This window comes from Pristiophorus japonicus, chromosome 24 (assembly GCF_044704955.1).
Source record: "Pristiophorus japonicus isolate sPriJap1 chromosome 24, sPriJap1.hap1, whole genome shotgun sequence".
Classification (NCBI taxonomy): domain Eukaryota; kingdom Metazoa; phylum Chordata; class Chondrichthyes; family Pristiophoridae; genus Pristiophorus; species Pristiophorus japonicus.
In genome coordinates this window covers 18,322,760-18,346,428 of record NC_092000.1, presented here as the reverse complement: position 1 = coordinate 18,346,428, position 23,669 = coordinate 18,322,760, and the positions used below count along the sequence as shown (strand labels likewise).

Below are 23,669 nucleotides of genomic sequence, written 5' to 3'. Positions count from 1 at the left end.
TGCATTGGAGGCAGTTCAGAGAAGGTTCACGAGGTTGATTCCTGAGATGAAGGGGTTGTCTTATGAAGAAAGATTGAGCAGGTTGGGCCTACACTCATTGGAGTTTATAAGAATGAGAGGTGATCTTAATGAAATGTATAAACTTCTGAGGGGGTTTGACAGGGTAGTTGCAGAGAGGATGTTTCCCCTCGTGGGGGAATCTAGAACTAGGGGGCATAGTTTAAGAATAAGGGGTTGCCCATTTAAAACAGAACTGAGGAGGGATTTCTTCTCTGTGGGTTGTGGATCCTTGGAATTCTCTACCCCAGAGAGCTGTGGAGGCTGGGTCATTGGATACATTTAATGTGGAGGTAGACAGATTTTTGAACGATAAGGGAGTGAAGGGTTGTGGGCAGCAGGCAGGGAAGCAGAGTTGAGGCCAGGATCAGATCAGCCATGATCTTATTGAATAACGGAGCAGGCACGAGGGGCCAAATGGCCTACTCCTGCTCCTATTTCTTGTGCCTTATGTTCTAAGTTGGTTGTGGGTTCAAGCCCCACTTCACAATCTAGGCTGACGCTCCAGTGCAGTGCTGAGGGCCTTTCTGAAGACACTTCCCTCCTGTCCTTAATCTCCTACGGTTGGAGTCAGACATGACATTCTTGGCCTTCAGATGTTTGGAGCTGCCCGTTATCAGTTATTAATGTTCACGATGTTCCAGTCACTTTAGCTATTGTACCCTGGAACGAATCCTTCAATTCTAACACCAGTCTGCAGAGACTTTTTTGTCTCAAGTTATTTCTTTTAATTCCCAATTTCTTACAGGAATGTAAGCTTGGACAGTCTCACTCCCCATCCCAGTGGAATCATTTCTTCCCCCGACGACACTCTGTTACCTGGTGGGGGAAACAAGTTTTAGAACTTTAACATTTCATGTACAAACCGTTAGGGGGAAAAATTGGCCTGGTTTGCTCCTCGCGTTCGTGCCTGTGGGCGGCGCTAATGGGGCGCTAAGGGATTACCGACCGGGCGCGGCGAGATCACTGACACCTGCGAATTTGCCTGGCGGGTTTGCGCTGGCGCTAAGACTTAGAGTCCGGGAGATCGTGACCTCATCCAGTGTGCAGCACCAAGTTACTGCCCCAGATGCAATATTTGCTCCCGCCTCATGCAACATCGCCAGGCATCAAAAATGGCATCTAAGGGAGGCGTTGTCACCTCGGCCGGCCGCTTAGGGAGCGCTGATTAAAGGCAGCAGTGGTCAGATTGGCCAAAATCTTCTTACGTCCCCAGTGTGTTGCATTCTGCTCTTTTTGGACCCCACGATTGCTTAGTCTTGCACTCTCTCAGAGTGCTTGGAGCTTCTATGTGCGTATCGCAGGTGCCGGCATCCAGCAGAGACAGCCCTAGGCTTCAATGAACGCAGCATTGGTCTGTCTCTTTATGGGAGGGAAGGAGCCTGAAAAACCACCAACGCTGCAGGAACATCGCTCAGCGTCTGCCTCCCCTCTCACTCCCTTTTGCGCTCTAAGGGAAGTGGTTAGCGCTTGATTTAGCGCTGCACCTCCCTGTTGGAACGCTAAAGTGGAAGTTCCTGGCAGAATCAAATCTTTAGCGCCTGGCGATACATTTGCGCTCCCATAAAAGCCAGCGCCCCAAGCGTGGCGCGACACAATGTCTAGCCCTTAAACGGGAGATTGTATCCCTGGCTTGTGGCAGCTAGAGACGGTAAATCCATTGCACGAGGAATATTTCTGCTATTATCAAGAGGAGAGTGTTGGCCGTAAGGGAACTGGGTTATATTACAGTGATATTTCTATTACAGAGCTGAAATATAATGGTGTAATTCTCCGTAGCCCATCAGCTACTTAACTGTCCCTTCCCAGCCCTACCCCCATCTACTACCCTAAGGTGATGCCTTCCATTTACATCTGGCCATTCAGAATATATCTCCACCTCCGTGACCTCTTGACTACTGGCTGTATCCAGTCCCGGCCCCCAGTTCCTCCAGTACCTGGCTCTTTCTAGGACACTGCTGCCCATTGTGGGCTCGGGATTCGAGGGGACAGATGTCCATTAGGCCGGCCTCAGGGGATGGCCGATTGGCAGGTGGGACCCATCACTTGGGGGCCAGCAGTTCCAGAGTCGTGCCCGTCAGTCCCACTTCAACCACTGCTCTTTGGCCCTAACATCTTCACACTGATGAGCAAAACATTCCTCCGCTTCCCCGCCTCCCCCCAAATAACGTTTGAAAAGATCTCCCAACAGCTGGTTAAGTTAGTAAAGTCACTTTCTTATGTATTACAGATATTGATGAGTGTGTGGATACAACGAGAGTTTGCGGGTCCAATGCAATCTGTAACAATACAATGGGAGGTTTCTACTGTACCTGTGCTGGAGGCTTTGTCTCAAACAATGGAGAACTCACCTTTACCGATATAACAAAAGCTCAGTGTCAAGGTAAGAACTTTACTCTCCCTCGCAATGAGTCCCAGGATGAGAGTGTTGTGATTCTTTGTCCTCTTTGATCTTCTGAAGCCAGCGCGTTTGCCGTCTACTGTGGATCTGTGCCCGACCCGTCCCCTGTGCGCCCAATGGAGTCTGTCTGAATAACAACGGATGTTTCTGATGTGAGCACAATGAAGGATTAATAAATGACAGCCAGCATGGATTTGTTAAAGGCAATTCGTGTCTGACAAAATTGATTGAGTTCTTTGATGAAGTAGCGAAGAAGGTCGATGAGGGCAGTGCAGTTGATGTCATATATGTGGTCTTTCAAAAGGCGTTTGATAAAGTGGAACATAATAGACTTGTTAGCAAAATTTAATCCACAGGATTCTAGGGATAGTGGCAATGTGGATACAAACTTGGCTAAGATACAGAAAGCTGAGAGTAGTGGTTAACTGTTGGTTATCAGACATATACAGCGATGTCTCCCAGAGGTTTGCATTAGGACCACCGCTGGAGAATTGCGTCCAATTCTGGGCACCCCACTTTAGGAAGGATGTCAAGGCCTTGGAGAGGGTGCAGTGGAGATTTACTAGAATGATACTGGGGATGAGGGACTTCAGCTATGTGGAAAGGCTGCAGAAGCTGGAGTTGGTCTTCTTGGAGCAGAGCAGGTTAAGGGGAAATCTAATAGAACTGTTCAAAATTAAGAAAGATTTTGATATAGATAGGGAGTAACTGTTTCCACTGGCAGGACAGCTGATAACCAGAGGACACAGATTAAAGACAAGTAGCAAAAGAACCAGGGAGAAGATGGAGGCATTTTTTACGCAGTGAATCGTTATGATCTGGAACGCACTGCCTGAAAGGGAGGTGCAAGCAGATTCAATAGTGACTTTCAAAAGGAAATTGGATAAATACTTGAAGGAAAAAAATTGCAGAATTATGGGGAAAGTGTGGGCGAGTGGAACTGATTACATAGCTCTTTCACAGAACCAGCACAGGCTTGATGGGCTGAATGGCAGGCTTCTGTGCTGCGTGATTCTATGTGTTAGCTCGGCCCCTAGGGGGTACTGGAGTGGATCCTACTGTCTGGTCCATTGCTAAGTCAGACGGGACCTCGGTTAAACATCGCTTGCTTCTAAAACAGAGAGTCGGGATGAACAGATCACTTTGTGGTTGGCAAACTGTAACTAGTGGGGTGCCAGAGGGATCACTGCTGTGGCTCAACTATATACAATCTATTAATGGATTGGATGAAGGAATCGAGTGTAATGTAGGCATATTTGCTGATGATACAAAGATAGGTGAGAAAGCAAGTTGTGCAGAGGATGCAAAGATTCTGCAAAGGGATATAGACAGGCTAAGTGAGTGGGCAAAAATTTGGCAGATGGAGTACAATGTGATGTGAGGTTATCTACTTTGGTAGGAAAAATAAAAAAGCAAATTATTATTTAAATGGCAAAATGCTGCAGTTCTGAGGGTTTTTGTACATGAAACACAAAAAGTTAGTATGCAGGTAAAGCAACTAATTAGGAAGGCAAATGGAATGTTGGCCTTTATTGCAAGGGGGATGGAGTATAAAACCAGAGAAGTCCTGCTACAACTGTAAAGGGCGTTGGTAAGACCACACCTGGAGTACTGTGTACAGTTTTGGTCTCCTTATTTAAGGAGGGATATACTTGCATTGGAGGCAGTTCAGAGAAGGTTCACGAGGTTGATTCCTGAGATCAAGGGGTTGTCTTATGAAGAAAGGTTGAGCAAGTTGGACCTACACTCATTAGAGTTTAGAAGAATGAGAGGTGATCTTAATGAAACGTATAAGCTTCTGAGGGAATTTGACAGGGTAGATGCTGAGAGGATGTTTACTCTCGTGGGGGAATCTAAATTTAGGGGGCATAGTTTCAGAATAAGGGGATGCCCATTTAAAACAGAACTGAGGAGGAATTTCTTCTCTACCCCACAGAGCTGTGGAGGCTGGGTCATTGAATATATTTAATGTGGAGGTAGACAGATTTTTGAACGATAAGAGAGTGAAGGGTTATGGGAAGCGGGTAGGGAAGTGGGGTTGAGGCCAGGATCAGTTCAGCCATGATCTTATTGAATAACGGAGCAGGCTTGAGGGGCCAAATGGCCTTCTTCTGCTCCTATTTCTTAAGCCTTATATTCTAAGTTGGTTGGTTCAAGCCCCACTTCACAATCTAGGCTGACGCTCCAGTGCAGCGCTGAGGGAGCGCGGCACTGTCGGAGGTGCCATCTTTCGGATGAGATATTAACATGAGGCTCCGTCTGCTCTCTCAGGTAGATGTAAAAGATCCCACGGCACTATTTCGATGAAACATAGAAATATAGAAAATAGGTGCAGGACTAGGCCATTCGGTCCTTCGAGCCTGCACCGCCAGTCAACAAGATCATGGCTGATCACCCACCCCAGCACCTCCCCCCCCACGCCCCCTCCACACACCCTCGACCCCGCCAGCCGCAAGGACCACATCCAACTCCCTCCTGAACACATCCAACGAACTGGCATCAACAACTCTCCGCGGCAGGGAACCCCACAGGCCAACAACTCCCCAAGTGAAGAAGTCTCTCCCAATCCCAGCCCAAAACAGCCCACCCCCCATCCCAAGAGCGTGCACCCCCCCCCGGCTCCGGACCCATCAAACACCGGGAACACTCCCCCCACACCCAACCCGTCCCGTCCCGTCAATCCTTCCCAAATGCTGAACACGCCCGGATGTCGAGCTCCCAGCCCCGGCCACCCCGGAGCCACGCCCCCGCGACACCAACCACACCACATCCACCAACCGCCATCTGCACAGTCAACCCGTCCACCCCACTCTGAACACTCCCTGCACCGAGGCACAGAGCCCCCAGGCCCGCCCCTCCAACACACTTCGCCCCCCCAAGACCTCCACTGCAATGTGGCCCCTCCTGTCCCCCCCCCCCCGGGTTTCTCCACCCCCCACCTCCACCACTCTCCACTCCATCCCCCGCCCCCGTCTCCCCTCATCTTCCCTCTGCCTCCCCACACAGGCTCTCACCTTGGGGGCTGTAACCTTCTGGGGCAGGGAATTTTAGCCCCAGCGTGGAAGTCCTGCTCCCGCCGCAGAATTGGCCTTACCCCCCCTCACTGGAAACGGAGTGCAATTTTCCACACTCCACTTCCTTTGGGGGCAGTTACCGGGGCACGACTGGATGCTCCTGTGACAGTTTGAACTGGTGCTCTCCACTCTCCCGTCCCGCAACAGTTGGAACTGGTGCGCTCCACTCTCCCGTCCCGCAACAGTTGGAACTGATGCTCTCCACTCTCCCGTCCCGCAACAGTTGGAACTGGTGCTCTCCACTCTCCCGTCCCGCAACAGTTGGAACTGGTGCTCTCCACTCTCCCGTCCCGCAACAGTTGGAACTGGTGCTCTCCACTCTCCCGTCCCGCAACAGTTGGAACTGGTGCTCTCCACTCTCCCGAAGAGCAGGTGAGTTCGCATCCGATGACCTGGGTCAATATTTTTCCCTCAGCAAACATCAATAAAACAGATGATCTGGTCATTGCCTCGTTGCTGTGTGTGGGAGCTTGCTGTGTGCAAATTGGCTGCTGTGTTTCCCACATTACAATAGTGACTACATTCCAAAAGTATTTAATTGGCTGTGGAGAGGTTTGAGACTTTCAGTGATCGTAAAAGGCGCTATATAAATGCAAGTCTTTCTCTCTCTCACAGGCTCACGTATAATATAAAATGAGCCATAACTAGTCAATTGCACCTGTAATAGCGGATTTCAGTGAAGCACCAGTGAATTCACCGGTAAAACAAGAACCCAGTGCCAAAGTGAAGGCTTTATTTTCCTTCGTAAAGTCCAGAAAGAAATACTTTTATTTAGCGCATTTCACAACGTCAGGATGTTCAAAAGCGCTTTATAGCTGATTAAAAACATTTGACGTGTAGTTATTGCTGTAATGTTGGAAACGCGACAGCCAATTTGCGCACAGCAAGCTCCCAAAACCAGGCACATGACAATGCCCAGATAATCAGCTTTTAGATGTTGGGTGATATCGGCCAGGACACCCGGGGGAGAACTGCCCTTGTTCTTCTTCAATATGGTGTCCTGGGATCTTTTTGCTTCCACCTGAGAGAGCGGACAAGACTTCAGTTTGACATCATCCGAAGGACAGCACATCCAACTGAGCAGCACTCCCTCAGTGATTCTTGATGATGTGCTTCTGTCCTCGGAGTGGGATTTGAACCGACACAACCCTCTGACTCAGAGTCAAGAGTGCCGCCCATTGAACCACTCTTTGAGCTTTCAATAAAGTTGAGGATGAAGGTGTTACCTTTTCTTATTCTTTTTTCTTTGTCGTCTCTTCTGATGTTGTTGAATCTGTATCTGTTTGTTTGGCGTCCATTGCAGTTGATAAGTGTGTGTCCAATACCTGTGGAATCAATCAAGTGTGTCGCAATACACCGACGTGGATCTTCTGTGACTGTATCGAAGGATTTTCCTTGCCCATCAAGGGCACTAAAGTGTCTTCGCCAACCCCTTGTGTAGGTAAGAACATTGAACCCTACCCAGTGTAATTGGGAGAGATAGGCAGGGAGGGGTTAGTATTGAACATTTTGGCTGTTGTGAGCATTGAAGCTAATGTCGACACTGTGGCCAAGGCTTTCCGTTCTCCCACCTTGTTGATTGGGAAGCATCTCCCGGGGAAGGAAGGGGGACTCCGGTAGGGAGGCGGAGAGGTTTACGGAGGGAATTCCAGAGCTTGGCAGCTGAAGGCACGGCCGCCAATGGTGAAGTGATTAATATCAGGGATGCTCAAGAGGCCGGAATCGGAGGAGCGCAGAGATCGCGGAGGGTTGTCGGGCTGGAGGAGGTTACAGAGAGAGGGAGGGGTGAGGCCAGGGAGAAATTTGAAAACCAGGATGAGAATCTTAAATCACGTCGTTGCCGGACCGGGAGCATTCTCTACAATCTCAAATGGGGACACTGAACCTCTCCTTCAAAACTGTCGAACTGAACATGAGCTGGCAGCAAGTGTCCGTCAAACCACCATCATTGCAACAGGCATTTTTAGTCAAATTTACTTTCAATTTTTTAATCTCTAAACCCCACCATCCCTTGTCCTGCAGAGATGTCGGGCCAACAAGGGACGGACTCACAGCCCGAGACCCTATCGACACCTCGAGCCCTCCCACCCTCTGCTAACGAGGCTGAGCTCAGGAATACACAGACTCAAAGTCTGGGGGGTGGGGGTTTGCTCTCCGCCCGCGACCTGCCCACCAGTCGAGGTGGGCACCTGACCCACCAAACCTGGGCCGTTGCCAGACCAGAAAGGGGCTTCGTTTGTCTTGTTAACACTGGCGGGGTGATGGTGGCAACCTGTGTTCATGTGTATTTCTGGTTTTAGATATTGACGAGTGTCTTGTAGACCCCTGTGGTCCTCACGGCATCTGCAGAAATACACAGGGAAGCTTCACTTGTGAAGGAGCGCCGACCCAGAGCACGACCAGCAGCCCCACTGAGATCGGTAAGAAAACCAATAACCTGACCCAGTATTTCAATAAAAGGAGATGAATTCTATTTATATTTCAGAGATTTTAAGGCTTAAATATTTAACTGTATATGAATTGATTACTATGAACACATTTCTCGCCCCTGTCCCGGCCACTATTGATATCACGATATTCGGATGCCTGATCCACTTCCACAAAGCAGTTGATTTTAAGTTTGCAATGGCTCAAGTGCAGCCGGTGTTCGAAAGTGTTCATTGTAACATAAAGCTCTCCCTAGTGGACTACTGTGGTAATGTAACGACTGATGTAAATACAATGAAAGGGTCATGTGACAAGTCACATGATGACAAGTTCCTGTCAAGCCATCTTGTGTGTAATGTAATGTGTAAGGCATGGGCCTTACACTAAACATCCATAAGACAAACCAAACTGACCCCGACACACAGCACTGCCCCCCCCGGTCATCAAAATCCACGGACAATATGGACAATTTTCCATACCTCGGGAGCCTACTGTCAGCAAGGGCAGACATCGACGACGAGGTCCAGCACCGTCTCCAGTGCGCCAGCGCAGCCTTCGGTCGATTGAGGAAGAGAGTGTTTGAAGACCAGGACCTCAAATCTGGCATCAAGCTTATGGTCTACAGGGCAGTAGTGATACCCACCCTCCTATATGGCTCAGAGATGTAGACACCTCAAAGCGCTGGAGAAGTACCACCAGCGCTGCCTCCGCAAGATCCTGCAAATCCACTGGGAGGATAGACGCACCAACGCCAGTGTTCTCGCTCAGGCCAACATCTCCAGCATCGAAGCACTGACCACACTTGACCAACTCCACTAGGCAGGCCAATCGCCTGCATGCCCGACACGAGACTTCCAAACCAAGCACTCTACTCGGAATTCCTACACGGCAAGCGAGCCCCAGATGGGCAGAGGAAATGTTTCAAGGACACCCTCAAAACCTCCTTGATGAAGTGCGACATCCCCACCGACACCTGGATGTCCCTGGCCAAAGACGACCCTAAGTGAAGGAGAGGAAGAGCATCCGGGAGGGCGCTGAGCATCTCGAGTTTCGTCGCCGAGAGCGTGCAGAAACCAAACACAGGCAGCGGAAGGAGCGTGCGGTAAACCAGTTCCATCCACTCCTTCCCTCAACCACTGTCTGTCCCATCTGTGACAGAGACTGTTCAGCCAGCTGAGAACTCACTTTTAGAGTGGAAGCAAGTCTTCCTCGATTTCGAGGGACTGCCTATGATGATGATGAGTGTGTTAGTGATGATGTAAAGAATATATCATATTCAGACAGCCAATCAAAGGGCGAGTGTAACCCGACCTGGCAGAAACCGGGCGATCGAGTTAGCGGCCAACATCTCACAGAACCTACAGAGCAACCTAAAGGCAACGGGGTCTGTGATATATTCTTTACAACATCACAAACAAACACACTCGACAAGGTGGCTCCAACACATCAAGTGACCTTTATTGTCTTTGCATAGCAGTTGCATTACCACAGTAGTGCACTAGGTGGCACTCTCTATTACGAGGTTCATCTTTAAACCCGCACATTGGCTCCGATTGCATCGCGGCCCGAGCCGGGAAGCCATCGTACCTTTCCCGCCAGGTGAAGACAAAGAGAGACGATCCGGGTGCACAAGAGGCCATCTCAAGGTGCTTTCCCTCCTCTGGCTTTCCTTGTCCACAGGGAGCAGGAGTGTTCCTCCGGGCTCCATAAAGAAAGACTTGCATTTATATAGCGACTTTCACCACCACCGGATGTTGCAAATCCCTTTACAGCCAATGAAGCAATTTTTTGGAGTGTAGACACTGTTGTAATGTAGGAAACGCAGCAGCCAGTTTGTGCACAGCAAGCTCCCACAAACAGCAATGTGATAATGACCAGATTATCTGTTTTTGCTTTGTGGATTGAGGATATTCGCCAGGACACAAGAGATAACATCTCTGCTTTACTTTGAAATAGTGACCTGGGATGTTTTACATCCACCTAAGAGAGCAGACAGGGCCTGGTTTAACAACTAATCTGAAAGATGGCACCTCCGAAAGTGCAGTGTTCTGACTAGAATATCAGCGTAGATTTTTAAGCTCAAGTTCCTGGAGTGGGCCTTGAACCCACAACCTTCTGACTCGGAGGTGACTGTGCTACCCACTGAGCCACGGCTGACACTGAGGTGCGCTGAGACGTTGCACCCAGGCTGGGATATGACTCCATGTTGCGATAAATCTCACACTTCCCATGTAGACATTGGGACAGAAATCTCATTTGCTTTTCGAGCATTTTAGTTGCATCTTAAATGTTTTCCTGTCTTCACAGATTTGATCAAGGTCGACATGGAGCAATGCAGCTTGAACAATTCCCCCGAGGCGGGGCAGGTATTTACCATGATTCGAAGCGATGGCGATGAGGCAAAGACTGAGATACCGGGACTTTTCCCACCTGCACAGAGCAGGCTAAGAGCAGATACAATAGGGGCTTTTAAAATGATGAATGGTTTTGACAGGGTGAAAAGAGAAATATCACCTCATGTGGAGTCAGCGACCGAGAGCTTCCAATTTAAACAGTCACGAAGTACATAGGGCTCAATTTTGCCCAATCCCGTTTTCTGGCGTATTGCCAGAGTTACACCAGGTTTTTAGGTCCAGAAATGCGGCAGAAAAAATTGTACTAACTTTCCCCGATCTTTATACTGCAATTCGGAGCCACACAGTGTGGGCAGTCGCCTCGGGGGGTGGAGCCTGCTGTCTGCACCAAAAAACACAGCCGGGCCTTCTGCACATGCGCGGGAAAAAAAACTTACGTTCTTGATGTCGCTGCAATGGACACGCATGCGCAGTGCAGTGCAGCTCCGAGTAGGCAATCGGACATTTTTAAAGAGCCAGTTGTGTGTGTGAGTGGGTGTGGGTATCGCAAGTCTTGTACAATTATGTAGAAAACAAATGTACTAAAATAGCTCAGGTGGCAACCAGTTTGTGCCTTTTTATACAGACATGGTGGTTCACACCCAGTGCCCCTCTGCCCTTCTCACTGAGCCACTACATTTGAAGAGGGATTATTATTTTCCCTCTCCGGTAAAATATGGGGAAAGAGTAAAGAAAAGAAATATCACTTGATATAAGTTTCCATAAAAACCAGAGATAGTTAACTAAACTTATCGAGAAGATCCTTGGCGTAACAAGGTGCTACTAACAGGTAGTCACCAGGCACAGGTACAAGATTTACAAACAAATTATGCTTCAGATGCACGTGTGTGAAGATGGGTGGCCTCGGTATCTGTGTGTACACATGTGTAATTTATGTATCCGTCTGGCTGAACCAGACTGGTCACAACCTCGGCATCCTATGTGACCCTGATCTGAGCTTCGAACCCCATATCAACTCCATTACCAAGGTCGCGTACCTCGCCCTCCTTGACATCCCCCTGTCTCAGCCCATCGGCTGCTGAAACCCTCATCCATGCGTTAGTTACTTGCAGACTTGACTACTTCACTGCTCTCCCGACCAGCCTCCCATGTACCATCCTCTGTACCCTCGAGCTCTGCCAAAACTCTGAAGCCTCTATCCTATCTCGCACCAAGTCCCGTCCACCCATCACCCCTGTGCTCGCTGACCTACATTGGCTCCCAATCCTGCAACGCCTCAGTTTTAAAATTCTCATTCCTTGTGTTCAAATCCCTCCATGGCCTCACCCCTCCCGATCTCTTTAACTTTCTCCAGACCTCCAATCCTCCGAGATCTCTGCGCATCCCCGATTGCCTTTCCTCCACCATTGGTGGCCGTGCCTTCAGCTGCCTGGGCCCCAAGCTCTGGAAATTCCTCCCTAAACCTCTCTGCCTCTCTGCCTCTCTCTCCTCCTTTAAGGCATTCCTTAAAACCTACCTCTATGACCAAGCTTTGGGTCATCTGTCACTTTACATGACTAGGTCTCAAATTTTGTTTCATAACGCTCCTGTGAAGCACCTTGGGATGATTTGCTGCATTAAAGGCACTATATAAATAATGGCAAGTTGTTTTCCTTGTATCTGTGTGTGTTTATGTAATCAATGCATCTGTATGATCTCTGTATTTGTGTTTGTGCATGTGGAATCTGCGTAACACTGTGTGTACATGTGTGATATACATGTGACCTGTGTGTACATGTGTGTGATCTGCATAACACTGTGTGTACATGTGTGATATACATGTGATCTGTGTGTACATGTGTGGTATACGTGTGACCTGTGTGTACATGTGTGGGATCTGCGTAACACTATGTATAGATGTGTGGTATATGTGTGATCTATGAGTACATGCACAATCTATGTATCCAGGTACTGGCGTCTGAAGATTCTGTGAGATGGGTGTTTCCAAGTGAACTGAAGTCAACTTCTCTTGCTCTGAAGATTTTGACTCCTTATTTCTCTTCTTCTCACAGTCTCCTCGGTCGATGTTCCACGCATTTTGCTCACTGATTAATTCAACCAATAGCCTGATCAATCAAACATGGCAGAATCAGACTGTAGCTCTCCCTTTGCAGGTTAGTAGTGACAAATTCTCCATTGAAACGCAAGGGGTAACATCGAGGGTTGGGCTCGGGGGGAGTTTAAGAGCTCGGAATTGTTCAGCTCAGGGGCGGGTCGCTGGGGATCGCTGGCAAACGACAGAGGAACGACAGGCAGGGAAAGAGGAAGAAGCACCTCCATGGCTCAGTGGACAAATGCACCTCGAAGCATCGGAGAATATTCCAGCACAGCCACAGCCATTCGGCCCATCAATCCTGGCCTGCTGTTTTTCTCCATAGGAGCAACCTTGTCTGGAATTGAGGTGAGAGATCAGCCATGATCTTATTGAATGGCGGAGTGGGCTCGAGGGGCCGTGTGGCCTATTCCTGCTCCTAATTCTTATGTTCTTATGAAGCTAATGTCCTGCCCGCTCCCCAAGGTCTTTAATATCCCTCCTCCTCCTCAAGCATTTACTAATTCCCTTTATAAAGTGCAAATGGACTCTGTTTCAGCAACAGTCGGCACCAGAGAACATCACAATCGATACATTGTTTTTAACCACCTTTCCGAGACTCACCAGTTTGTGTCCTCGCACTGGGATCTTGCCGATCGTTGGAAATCCCGAGTGTAGACCCGAGTGACCTTGGACTGAGGTCACGGGGTGCCCAGTGATTGGCTCCAAGCTTTCTGTGACCGATGGACACATGGGACATTGTCCAGCCCATCAATGAAATGATCATTGCTCATTGGAAATTGACTGGTTTTGTTTCAGTGCTGCCCTCCTCCCAGGAGGGGGCGAGAGTGGGGGCATCGGTTGTGATGTTGGGTATGGTGGCACGAGGCTCATGCCCAATATCACCCTATGGGCCCAGGCAAGAATCGAGCCAATCAGAAACCACCTATCGCTATTTACCCTATCATAACCTTGAAGTCCTCTATGTGGTCACCCCCTCAAACCTCTCCACTCCATTGGAAAAAGCTCAAGGAACATCAGCCTAGATTTTGTGCTCAAGTCTCTGGAGTGGGGCTTGAGCCCTCACCCTTCTGACTCAGAGGCGAGAGTGCTGCCCACTGAGCCACGGCTGCTGTCCACTGGGTCCGCGTGTGGAGCTACCAAAGGAACTGTGACGATCTTTGTTATCCGTTATGTCTTCACTGGGATGGAAGTGAAATGCTTTGTCCTCCACAGCAAATCATTTCAACCACCAATGATCTTCTCGGGAATGACTCCCTGTGGGACGGCATGGAAAGGAAAGAACGGCTCCTGTCAGTGTCCATCTTCCTGCAGTCCATGGAAAAGTTGGCCATTGTTGCCGTTCTGCACTCACCGGGTGACAAACTGATAAGGAATTCATCTGAAAATATCGGTGAGTTCAAATAAGATATTTTACACAATGGATTTTCTTGAGGCAGCTGTGTGTGCGTTGTGTCAGAATCTTATAGGTTTCAATAAGATCACCTCATTGTTCTAAACTCCAATGAGTATTTGGCTTCCCACAGCAAAGTAATTAGGAAGGCAAATGCAATATTGGCCTTTATTGCAAGGAGGGTGGAGTATAAAAGTCCTGCTACAACTGTACAGGGTGTTGGTGAGACCACACCTGGAGTACTGCATACAGTTTGAATCCTATTTAAGGATGGATATGCTTGCATTGGAGGCAGTTCAGAGAAGGTTCATGAGGTTGATTCCTGGGATGAGCCGATTGTCTTATGAAGAAAGGTTGAGCAGGTTGGACCTATACACCTTGGAGTTTAGAAGAATGAGAGGGGAACTTATCGAAACATATAAAATTATTAGAGGGCTTGACAGTAGATGCAGAGAGGATATTTCCCCTCGTGGGGGAATCTAGAACCTGGGGGCATAGTTTCAGAATAAGGGGCCGCCCATTTAAAATGTAAATGAGGAGGTTCACCAGACTTATTCCCAGGATGGCAGGACTGACATATGAGGAGAGACTGGATCGACTGGGCCTGTATTCACTGGAGTTTAGAAGAATGAGAGGGAATCTCATAGAAACATACAAAATTCTGACGGGACTGGACAGGTTAGATGCAGGAAGAATGTTCCCAATGTTGGGGAAGTCCAGAACCAGGGGTCACAGTCTAAGGATAAGGGGTAAGCCATTTAGGACCGAGATGAGGAGAAACTTCTTCACTCAGAGAGTTGTTAACCTGTGGAATTCTCTTCCCTAGAGAGTTGTTGATGCCAGTTCGTTAGATATATTCAAGAAGGAGTTGGATATGACCCTTACAGCTAAAGGGGTCAAGGGGTATGAAGAGAAAGCAGGAAAGGGGTACTGAGGTGAATGATCAGCCATGATCTTATTGAATGGTGGTGCAGGCTCGAAGGGCCGAATGGCCTACTCCTGCACCTATGTTCGATGTTTCTATGAGGAGGAATTTCTTCTCTGAGGGCCATGAATCTTTGGAATTCTCTACCCCAGAGTGCTGTGGAAGCTGGGTCATTGAATATTTTTAAGATGGAGATAGACAAATTTTTGAACGATAAGAGAGTCAAGGGTTATGGGGAGCGGGCAGGGAAGTAGAGTTGAGGCGAAGATCAGATCGGCCATGATCTTATTGAATTGTGGAGCAGGCACGAGGGGCTAAATGGCCGACTCCTGCTTCTATTTCTAATGTTCTTAAGAGGAATAACATGTACTGACCTTCTACGTAATACCCAGAATGTAGAATCTGTCCTAAAATATTCAGTGATTCTATAATCCCTGGGATATAATTAGATCATTTTTTTCAAGATACTTGTGATTCTGAATCCGAAACATTTCAAACGCAAGACCCTTGGGTCTTATGTAACAGAAACGTTGGCACTCCTGGGGCCTCACTGAATTGAACCAGTGAAAAGCTGGGCCATAAGGACCAGGTTTCTTGCCCGGTCTGTCCTGAGTGAGCTGGGCTCAGGTGGATTGCCCCAAGGGCACTGTACCTCGACCAACGGTGGGAACGGAGGATTAGGGAGTTACAGTCGAGCCCATTCCCGTCCTCACCAGAGATCCAAACACAGGCCTTTCCAGCAGAAACGCAGTCTGGTTTCCCCCTCCATAGACTGCTGGCACTTGTTGTCAAGGCTCACACACGAATAATGACCACTTCAGCAAGGTACCAGAGAGTGAGCAGTGTCTGGAACTCTAGCACCAGAAGGATTCTGGATCGGGACTGAATCCAGTTCCACCATCTGGGTTAAGTTTGTTTGAATCTCCAATATCCATCCCGTAGTTTACAGAGAGCCGTTTTCGATGGAATGAGGACGTAAGTGAGCTCAAGCTCCTAAAAGCTCTGACCCCATCCCAAATTGAAAGGTTGGGCCATCTGCCGAGTGGCTGGGAACTGCCACGAGTCCCGTTGAGACCTTGTGAAAGGCCCCAAAAGCTCTTCAGATAATTGATCCCAGAGGGGATTAAGAATTTCTTGTCCCACCAAATGACTCCTTCCCAGAGCGAAATGGTTTCTTTACCCCTGTTTTCTCCCACCTCGGATGGGTTTTGGGAGGACTTATGGTGGAGCACCGTGGCTCACTCCATCTTCCCAGGGGGGATCGGGGCAATCATCGCTCAAATGCCTGTGGCCCACCCCGACTATAAAGATGGTTATTCCCATTCCCACCATTCGGAGCGGGGTCAGAATCTTCAGGCTTGGGTGGACTTTGGCCTCTCTCTGCCTCACTGGGGGAATGAGGCCATTGGAAACCGGCCCAATTGTTTTCAGGAGAGAATTGGTGAAGAAAGTATATAAGAGCTGACAAAGAGCAATGATGAAGTAGAATCACGATGTTTAGATGGCGTGTTGCACTGAATTTGATGCTTTGATGTTCTGTACTCATCAATGTGTGAGTTGGTGATGCTGGGGTTTGGAAATTCTTCAATTTCAGGCACCCGGTGTGATCAGCAGACATCCCGAGGTCAGTGGGGCATCAGGAGCAGCGAGTTCAGGTCTGGGTCCCCCACCTCAGCAAGGATATATTGGCCTCAGAGCGGGTGCAGAGCAGATTCACCGGAATGATCCCGGGGCTAAAAGGGTTAAATTATGTGGACAGGTTGCATAGACTGGGCTTGTATCCCCACTAGCAGATTGTCGAAATCCTTTTTACCTCAGACACCACCAGTCAGCAAAAAGAGGAAAATATAATTCCCTCATTGAACCCAGGCTTCAGAAATGAGAGGCCAGTGTCTGACCCAATGAGCCACCCAGTCCATTGTGTTGCTTTTCGTTGAATCATAAAATAATACAGCACAGAAGGAGGCCATTTGGCCCATCGTGCCTGTGCCAGCTCTTTGCAAGAGCTATTCAATTAGTCCCATTCCTCCACTCGCTCCCCATAGCCCTGCAAATTTTTCCCTTTCAACTATTTATCCAGTTGCCCTTTGAAAGTTACTATTGAATCTGCTTCCAGCGCCCTTTCAGGCAGATCATAACAACTCGCTGCGTAAAATAAACATTTCTCCTCATCTCCACTTTGGTTCTTTTGCCAACTATCTTATGAACTGTAATGTATGCACTGGTGAGTATGCTCACAGGTTTGTAGAGCTGTTGAGTTGTGAGTGGCTTAGCCAGTCACGTGATGTTCACAAGACTCAATAAAACCCCAGCCAGTTGGGTTCGGGGGATCCACGATGAGGCAGATGGTTGTGAGCCTGGTGGATGAATTGGTAATGTGTAGTGCGATTGTGAAACCTTTGCTAATAAACCAACTAGTTCTTAATAGCAATGTGTTGCGATGAATTGTTAAGCAAAGAACCCATGAAGCAAATACATTACATGAACCGAATCATCCTTTTATCCCGGTGCTGTTTGCATCTGTTGAACTGACAGATTGGGCCGAAACAATATAACGGCAGAATGTGAGCAAATCTCACTCCTGCACCACACGTTACAGAGTTTGCTTTCTTTCACTCCTAGATCTGGAAGCTAGAGTTTTTCGAGGGGAGAACAGTTCGGCCCACGACAGAGTAAGTTTACAGGCGAAGGGCACCGTGATGGATATTTATCGCCGTACAGTCACCGGAGGAACCGCAACGGGTAAATCTATCGGTGATCTCTCCGTTCCTTCAGTTGCGCTCAACAAACACCTCTGCAGGTTGACACGTTTTTCTCAATGAAGTGAAGCGAAACGCACGCGTGTCGGGGCGTGCAGCCCTGGGCCTGCGGTGGGAAGCGCCGTTCGAGTTCCAAGGGGTGGGGCGATAGAGGGGGGGGGTTGCTCACAGGCCTGTAACCATCGTTCCCCACATGGGGGGTTGTGAGGTCCACCATGGGCCTTTGGGAACCAGTCGGAGTCCGGCCCAGAGAGGGCACAGAATCTGAGAGGGAGTTACCTCCCACCTCTTTCTTGTGTCTTCCAGCAGCTGTTGCAGAGCAGAAATGGCAGAGGCCCAGGGACAAGTTACCTGTCTCTCTTCCCACATAGTGAGGTAGGGGGGTGGTGGGGGGAATAAGGAAAACCACTATTGGAATAAAAATGGCATTTAAGGATAAATCTTCTGCCTCGACAGAAGTAGTTACAGTGGGCTTTATAGCTGCTGATTGGCTTGGAGGTGCACTCTGGTCAGATTGTGTGGTCACCTCGTTAATATTAGAGTATCAGTCGTGGTTCAGTGGCTAGCACTCCCTCTCGCCTCGGAGTCAGAAAGTCATAGGTTCAATTCCCACATCAGAGAAGATCCACGAGGCTGATTCCTCGTGTCAAAGGATTGAGTTACCAGAATAGACGGTAAATCGGGGCTTGAAAGGAAGAGTCTGATTGAGGCTCTTCAAGAGCTACACAAGATATTAAATGGCTGCTTCAGGGTTTAACTGGATACTAGAATAAGGGGGCGTCGGATAAAACTGGTGAAAGGAAAGTTGAGGACAGACATCTGGAGGAACTTCTACAGCCAGAATGATCTCCTGGGTGGTGTAGTCTGATTAAAGAGACAGTGTCAGTCGCCTCCCGAAAACATGCCCATCTTTCCCGCAATTCGATGTTTGAATCCCTCCAATCCGGTTTCTGCGCCTGCTACAGTACCGAAATGACTCTCATCAAATGACATCCTTTGTGACTGAGACAAAGGCAAGTTATCCCTGCTCCTCCTTCGAGACTTGTCTGCAGCCTTTGACATGGTTGACCACACTATCTTTCCCGAATGCCTCTCCACCGTCGTCCAGCTGGGTGGAACTGCACTCCCCTGGTTCCATTCCTATCTGTCCAATCGTAGCCAGAGAATCACCTGCAACGGCTTCTCTTCCTGTCCCTTCCATCATTACCTTTGGTGTCCCCCAAGGATCTATCCTTGGCCCCTTCCTATTTCTCATCTCCATGTTGTCCCTTGGCGATATCATCCGGAAACACAGCGTCAGTTTCCACATGTACGCTGACGACACCCAGCTCTACCTCACTGCCACTCCTCTCGGCCCCTCCATGGTCTCTAAATGGTCACACTGCTTGTCCGACATGTAGCACTGGATGAGCAGAAATTTTCTCCAATTGAATATTGGGAAGACCAAAGCCATTGTTTTCGGTCCCCACCACAAACTCCATTCCCTAGACACTGACTCCATCCCTCTCCCAACTCCTGACTGAGGCTGAACCAGACTGTTTGCAACATTGGTGGCATATTTGACCCTGAAATGAGCTTTCGACCACACATCCATAGCATAACTAAGACCGCCTATTTCCACTTCCATAACATCGCCCAACTCCGCCCTTGCCTTAGCTCATCCGCTGCTGGAGTCCCCATCCATGCCTTTGTTGCCCCTAGACTTGGCTATTCCAATGCATTCCTGGCTGGCCTCCCACATTCTACCCTACATAAATTGAAGGACATCCAAAACTCGGCTGCCCGTGTCCTAATTCGCACCGAGTCCTGCTCGCCCATCACCCCCTGTGCTCGCTGACCTACATTGGCTCCTGTTAAAGCAACGCTTCAATTTCAAAATTCTCATCCTTAATTTCAAATCCCTCCATGGCCTCGCCCCTCCCTATCTCTGCAATCTCCTCCAGCCCCACAACCGCGCCCCCACCCCGAGATATCTGAGCTTCTCTAGTTCTGCCCTCCTGAGCACTCCTGATTTTAATCGCATAACCATTGTTGGCAGTGCCTTTTGTTGCCTAAAGCTCTGGAACTCCCTCCCTAAACCTCTCTGCCTCTCTGCCTCTCTTTCCTCCTTCAAGGCAATCCTTAAAACCTCCCTCTTTGACCAAGCTTTTGCTCACCTGTGCTAATTTCTACTTATGCGGCACGGTGTCAAATTTTTATCTTATAACACTCCTGTGAAGCGCCTTGGGACGTTTCACTATGTTAAAGGCGCTATATAAATACAAGTTGTTGTTTGCAGATGACCTGATGGAAGGGAAAATAGGTCATCTGTCTCGGTGGAGGAACTAAACCAAACGGCCTCCCCAATCTGGGATCTTGCTATTCGTTACTGCCTTTATTGCACTGCCGCAATTGGCTGCTCTCCAATCCTCTGTTTCTATGTCTCGCGAATGTCTACAAATCCCACTGGATTTGGCCGCAATCTTTTCCGGGAAGCCGGCCGTGACCTGGTCCAGTTCCACAGCAGGAGTTACGTGTATGTTTTGGCCATCGCCTCCCCTGTGGATTTCACTCCGGCGTTAGTAACGTTTGACTCTCCCTCCCGGGGCAGATGTTGCTGCTGTGGCTTTGATCGCCTACAAGAACATGGATTCCATCCTGAATGGAAGTGTTTTCAACCTCAGCACCGCCGGTGGGAAACCAAAGCCATTTCGACTGATCTCAAATGTAGTTTCAGCCACGATAACTAACAGGGACAAGCATGGACTCGACCCGACAGTGAACTTCACTTTCAAGCACACAGAGGTTTGTAACGCGTTGTGCCAGTTTGTGTACAGTTTGTCAGAGATTGGATCACGGATACCATCCTTGTTTCTCCATGCAATTCTGGGTTTAAAGACTAACCAGGTATTTCTGTCCAGTGAGCCAATTTAGTGAAACAGCGGAAAGATCACTGGGCTGAGAATGAGTCTGTTAACCTGCCAATTTTATTGTTACGTCACATAACAGTACGTGACATATGGACCAGACCAGTGGGTCGGCTGTGAGACAAAACAACTCATTCATGATGCAGAGTACATAAATAAATAAATGGGAATTATTTATTTATTTTCATTAGAGTTTGTGAAAATTGTCCCCCCTCCCTCAGTTTTATCCCCTCCTCTTTGAAGATCCTGACTCTTACTTGGGTACAGCCTCCCATTCCTTCACTCCATCATCTGTTCCTGCTGTGTGAAGGTAGACAGTGTCAGCAGGTTATTGGCTGGTGGAGAGCATTGCCGCTGACCTTTGACCTGCTCCTACCCATTGTTCACACACCACACTGAGGCTGGTTGTAGTTCACCAACTCCTGCCTGGGCTGAGATGGGCTAATTCAACACGGACCTGGAGTGGAGCCTGAGGCGTTGCCTTCTGTGTGGCTCAGTACCACACTGGGCTGTTGCCTTTCCCCACTGAGCGGTACACATACCATCTACTTGCCCGGTTACAGCTGGCTCGGTAACTGCGGATGGTAAAATGTAATCCCTGCTCTCCACAGGAAGCTATTCGTGATTGGACAATGCACTGCGTCCACTGGAATTATGCAGCTGGGAAAAGTTACTGGTCTCCCAGCGGGTGCACTGTGGGAGCTTCCAACGGAACGGAGACCCAGTGCCGATGTAATCACCTCTCCAGCCTCGCTCTGTTGATGACTCCTTTCAAACGCCAGGTACAAATGTTTATTCACCAATATTCTTCACGGTTAGTACTAAATTCATGGCAATGAAACACAGCAGCATTGATGGCTCATGTAGCCCCTGAATGGTGTAGTGAGGGTGAGGGACAACTGTCCGATGTTGTGCTACAATGAAAGTTCCTGGATTGTGGGATTTAGATGCATCTGGGTGATGGACCAAGGCCCACAGTGCAGGACAGTATCAGGGCTGGAAATAGTGGGAGAGAAGAGGGGATGAATCAATAAATAGCGATGGATGACACTAAGATTGGATTGTACAAGCCTGTAGGTTATAGGATGAAGCTGAAGACTGAAGGAGGTAGGGAGTTCCATAGTTTGTGAGTTCTTGAAAATGATGACTTAGAGTGGGCGATGTGCTGGAAAATCCTCCACAAAACTGAGAAGATGCACCTATCAGAAAGGCCAAACTGGCTGGAGCTCATTTCTCTAGAAACGAGAAGGCTGAGGGGTGACCTAATAGAGGTCTTTAAAATTTTGAAGAGGTTTAATAGGGTAGATGTAGAGAAGATGTTTCCACTTGTGGTGGAGACCAAAGCTAGAGCCCATAAATATAAGAACATCGCAAATGAATCCAATAGGGAATTCAGGAGAAACCCAGAGAGTGGTGAGAATGTGGAACTCACTACTGCTGGAGTAATTGAGGCAAATACCATCGATCCACTTTTGGGGAATCTGAGGGAGAAAGGAATAGAAGGTTATGCTGATAAGGTTAGATGAAGAGGTGTTAGAGGAAGTTTATGCACCGGCACAGACCAGTTGGGCCGAATGTCTTGTTTCTGTGCTGTGCATTCGATGTCATTCTGTGATATGGGAACAGTATTCAAGCCTTAAATGGGGACGGGATTTTTAGTGAATTTAAGGACAAGTGATGAGCATGATAGGAGGATTAAAGCTTCTCGAAGACCGATTTAGTGATGGAGAAGATGTGGGAGATCCAGTTAAGGATTAGACAGAGAGTGAGGCCTAGAATGTCTCCAGGTGACGCAGCAGTAAAAGGTAAGCGATGGACTTGCATATCATGTAAATATGTGCCACTCACAAGCATTGAACCATATCAGTGACCATACTTACTCCACCATCTACAAGGCTCAAGTCAGAAATGTGATGGTTCACTTCCGAACATAGGAACAGGAGGAGGCCATTCTGCCCCTCGAGCTTGTTCCGCCATTCAATTAGATCGTGGCTGATCTGTATCTTAACTCTGTTTACCCGCCTTGGTTCTGTAACCCATAATACCCTTGCCTAACATAACTCTATCAATCTTTTTGAAATTTACAATTGATCCCCAGCCTCAACAACTTTTTCAGGGAGCGAGTTCCAGATTCCTTTGTCTGAAGAAATGTTTCCTGACATCACCCCTGAACAGCCTGGCTCTAATGTTAAGGTTATGTCCCCTTGTTCTGGACTACCTCACCAGAAGAAATAGTTTCTCTCTACCTACCCTATCAACTCTTTGAATCCTCTTCAACACCTCAATTAGACGACCCCTTAATCTTCTATACTCGAGGGAATACACGCCTAGTCTATACAATCTGTCTTTACAATCACACCCTTTTAGCCCGATATTATTCTGGTATTTCGCGCACACTTGAATGTGTGCAGCTGAAACAACACTCAAGAAAGCTCGACACCATCCAGGACAGAGTGGTTCCCTTGATCAGTGCCAATGTCCAACCCCTACACCGTTGGCACACTGTGGCTGGCTATGTACTGTCTACAATATGTACTGCAGCATCTCCCACCCCGTGACCTTCGCACCAAGAAGGACAAGAGTAGCAATGTCGCGGCAAACCACCAGCTCCAAGGTGTCCTCCAAGTCAAAGCATCCCGGCTTGGACATTTATCATTGATCTTCCATTGTCGCTGGGTCAATATCCTGGAGTTTCCCACCTTACACCCCTGTGGGAGCATCATCACCACAGCTCCAAGGAGAAGAGCCCCCAGTACCTTATCAGGACTATTAGGGATGGTCAATAAATGCAGCCATGACAACATTGCCCATGCCCCAAGAACTAATAATAAAGATGAACAAAGTTGCAAACCAGTTTATAAAGAACGCACATATAGGTTTCCACATAAAGGAAGTCAAAGCAGTGACAAGGCTTGGATCGGTGGTAGAACTGCAGCCTCTAAGGTGGTAGGTCGTGGCTTCAAGCCCCACTCTAGAGAATTGAGCACATCATCTAGTCTGATACTTCAGTGCAGCACAGAGGGACTGCTGCACTGATGGAGGTGCTGTATTTATATGAAGCTTTATAGCAAGGCTCTATATGCCATCTCAGGTGGACATAAAAGATCCTATGTATTGGATTTTATATTTGATTAGGACTAATGCTCTTGCTCCTGTGTCCCTGCTTCTTATCCTTTATTTAATTAACAAATTTGAGAGTCCATGAGGTAGTGGTATAGCTGACAGATGTTTATTAGTTAAAGACAGTACACTGAGTAATACATGCAAGCAGTGTGTCTATA

At 48.3% G+C, this 23,669-nt stretch overlaps 1 protein-coding gene across 1 annotated transcript in view; it reads left to right on the top strand.

The window, feature by feature from the left end:
• Positions 1-23,669, top strand: part of LOC139237763 (adhesion G protein-coupled receptor E1-like) — a 66,893-nt gene that overhangs the window by 14,528 nt on the left and 28,696 nt on the right. The window contains exons 5-13 of the mRNA XM_070866949.1: positions 2,288-2,440; positions 6,836-6,973; positions 7,833-7,952; positions 10,267-10,325; positions 12,365-12,466; positions 13,621-13,798; positions 17,346-17,465; positions 20,073-20,266; positions 21,000-21,170. Coding sequence (XP_070723050.1) covers positions 2,288-2,440; positions 6,836-6,973; positions 7,833-7,952; positions 10,267-10,325; positions 12,365-12,466; positions 13,621-13,798; positions 17,346-17,465; positions 20,073-20,266; positions 21,000-21,170 — 1,235 coding nt within the window. The remainder of the gene's footprint in view (positions 1-2,287; positions 2,441-6,835; positions 6,974-7,832; positions 7,953-10,266; positions 10,326-12,364; positions 12,467-13,620; positions 13,799-17,345; positions 17,466-20,072; positions 20,267-20,999; positions 21,171-23,669) is intronic.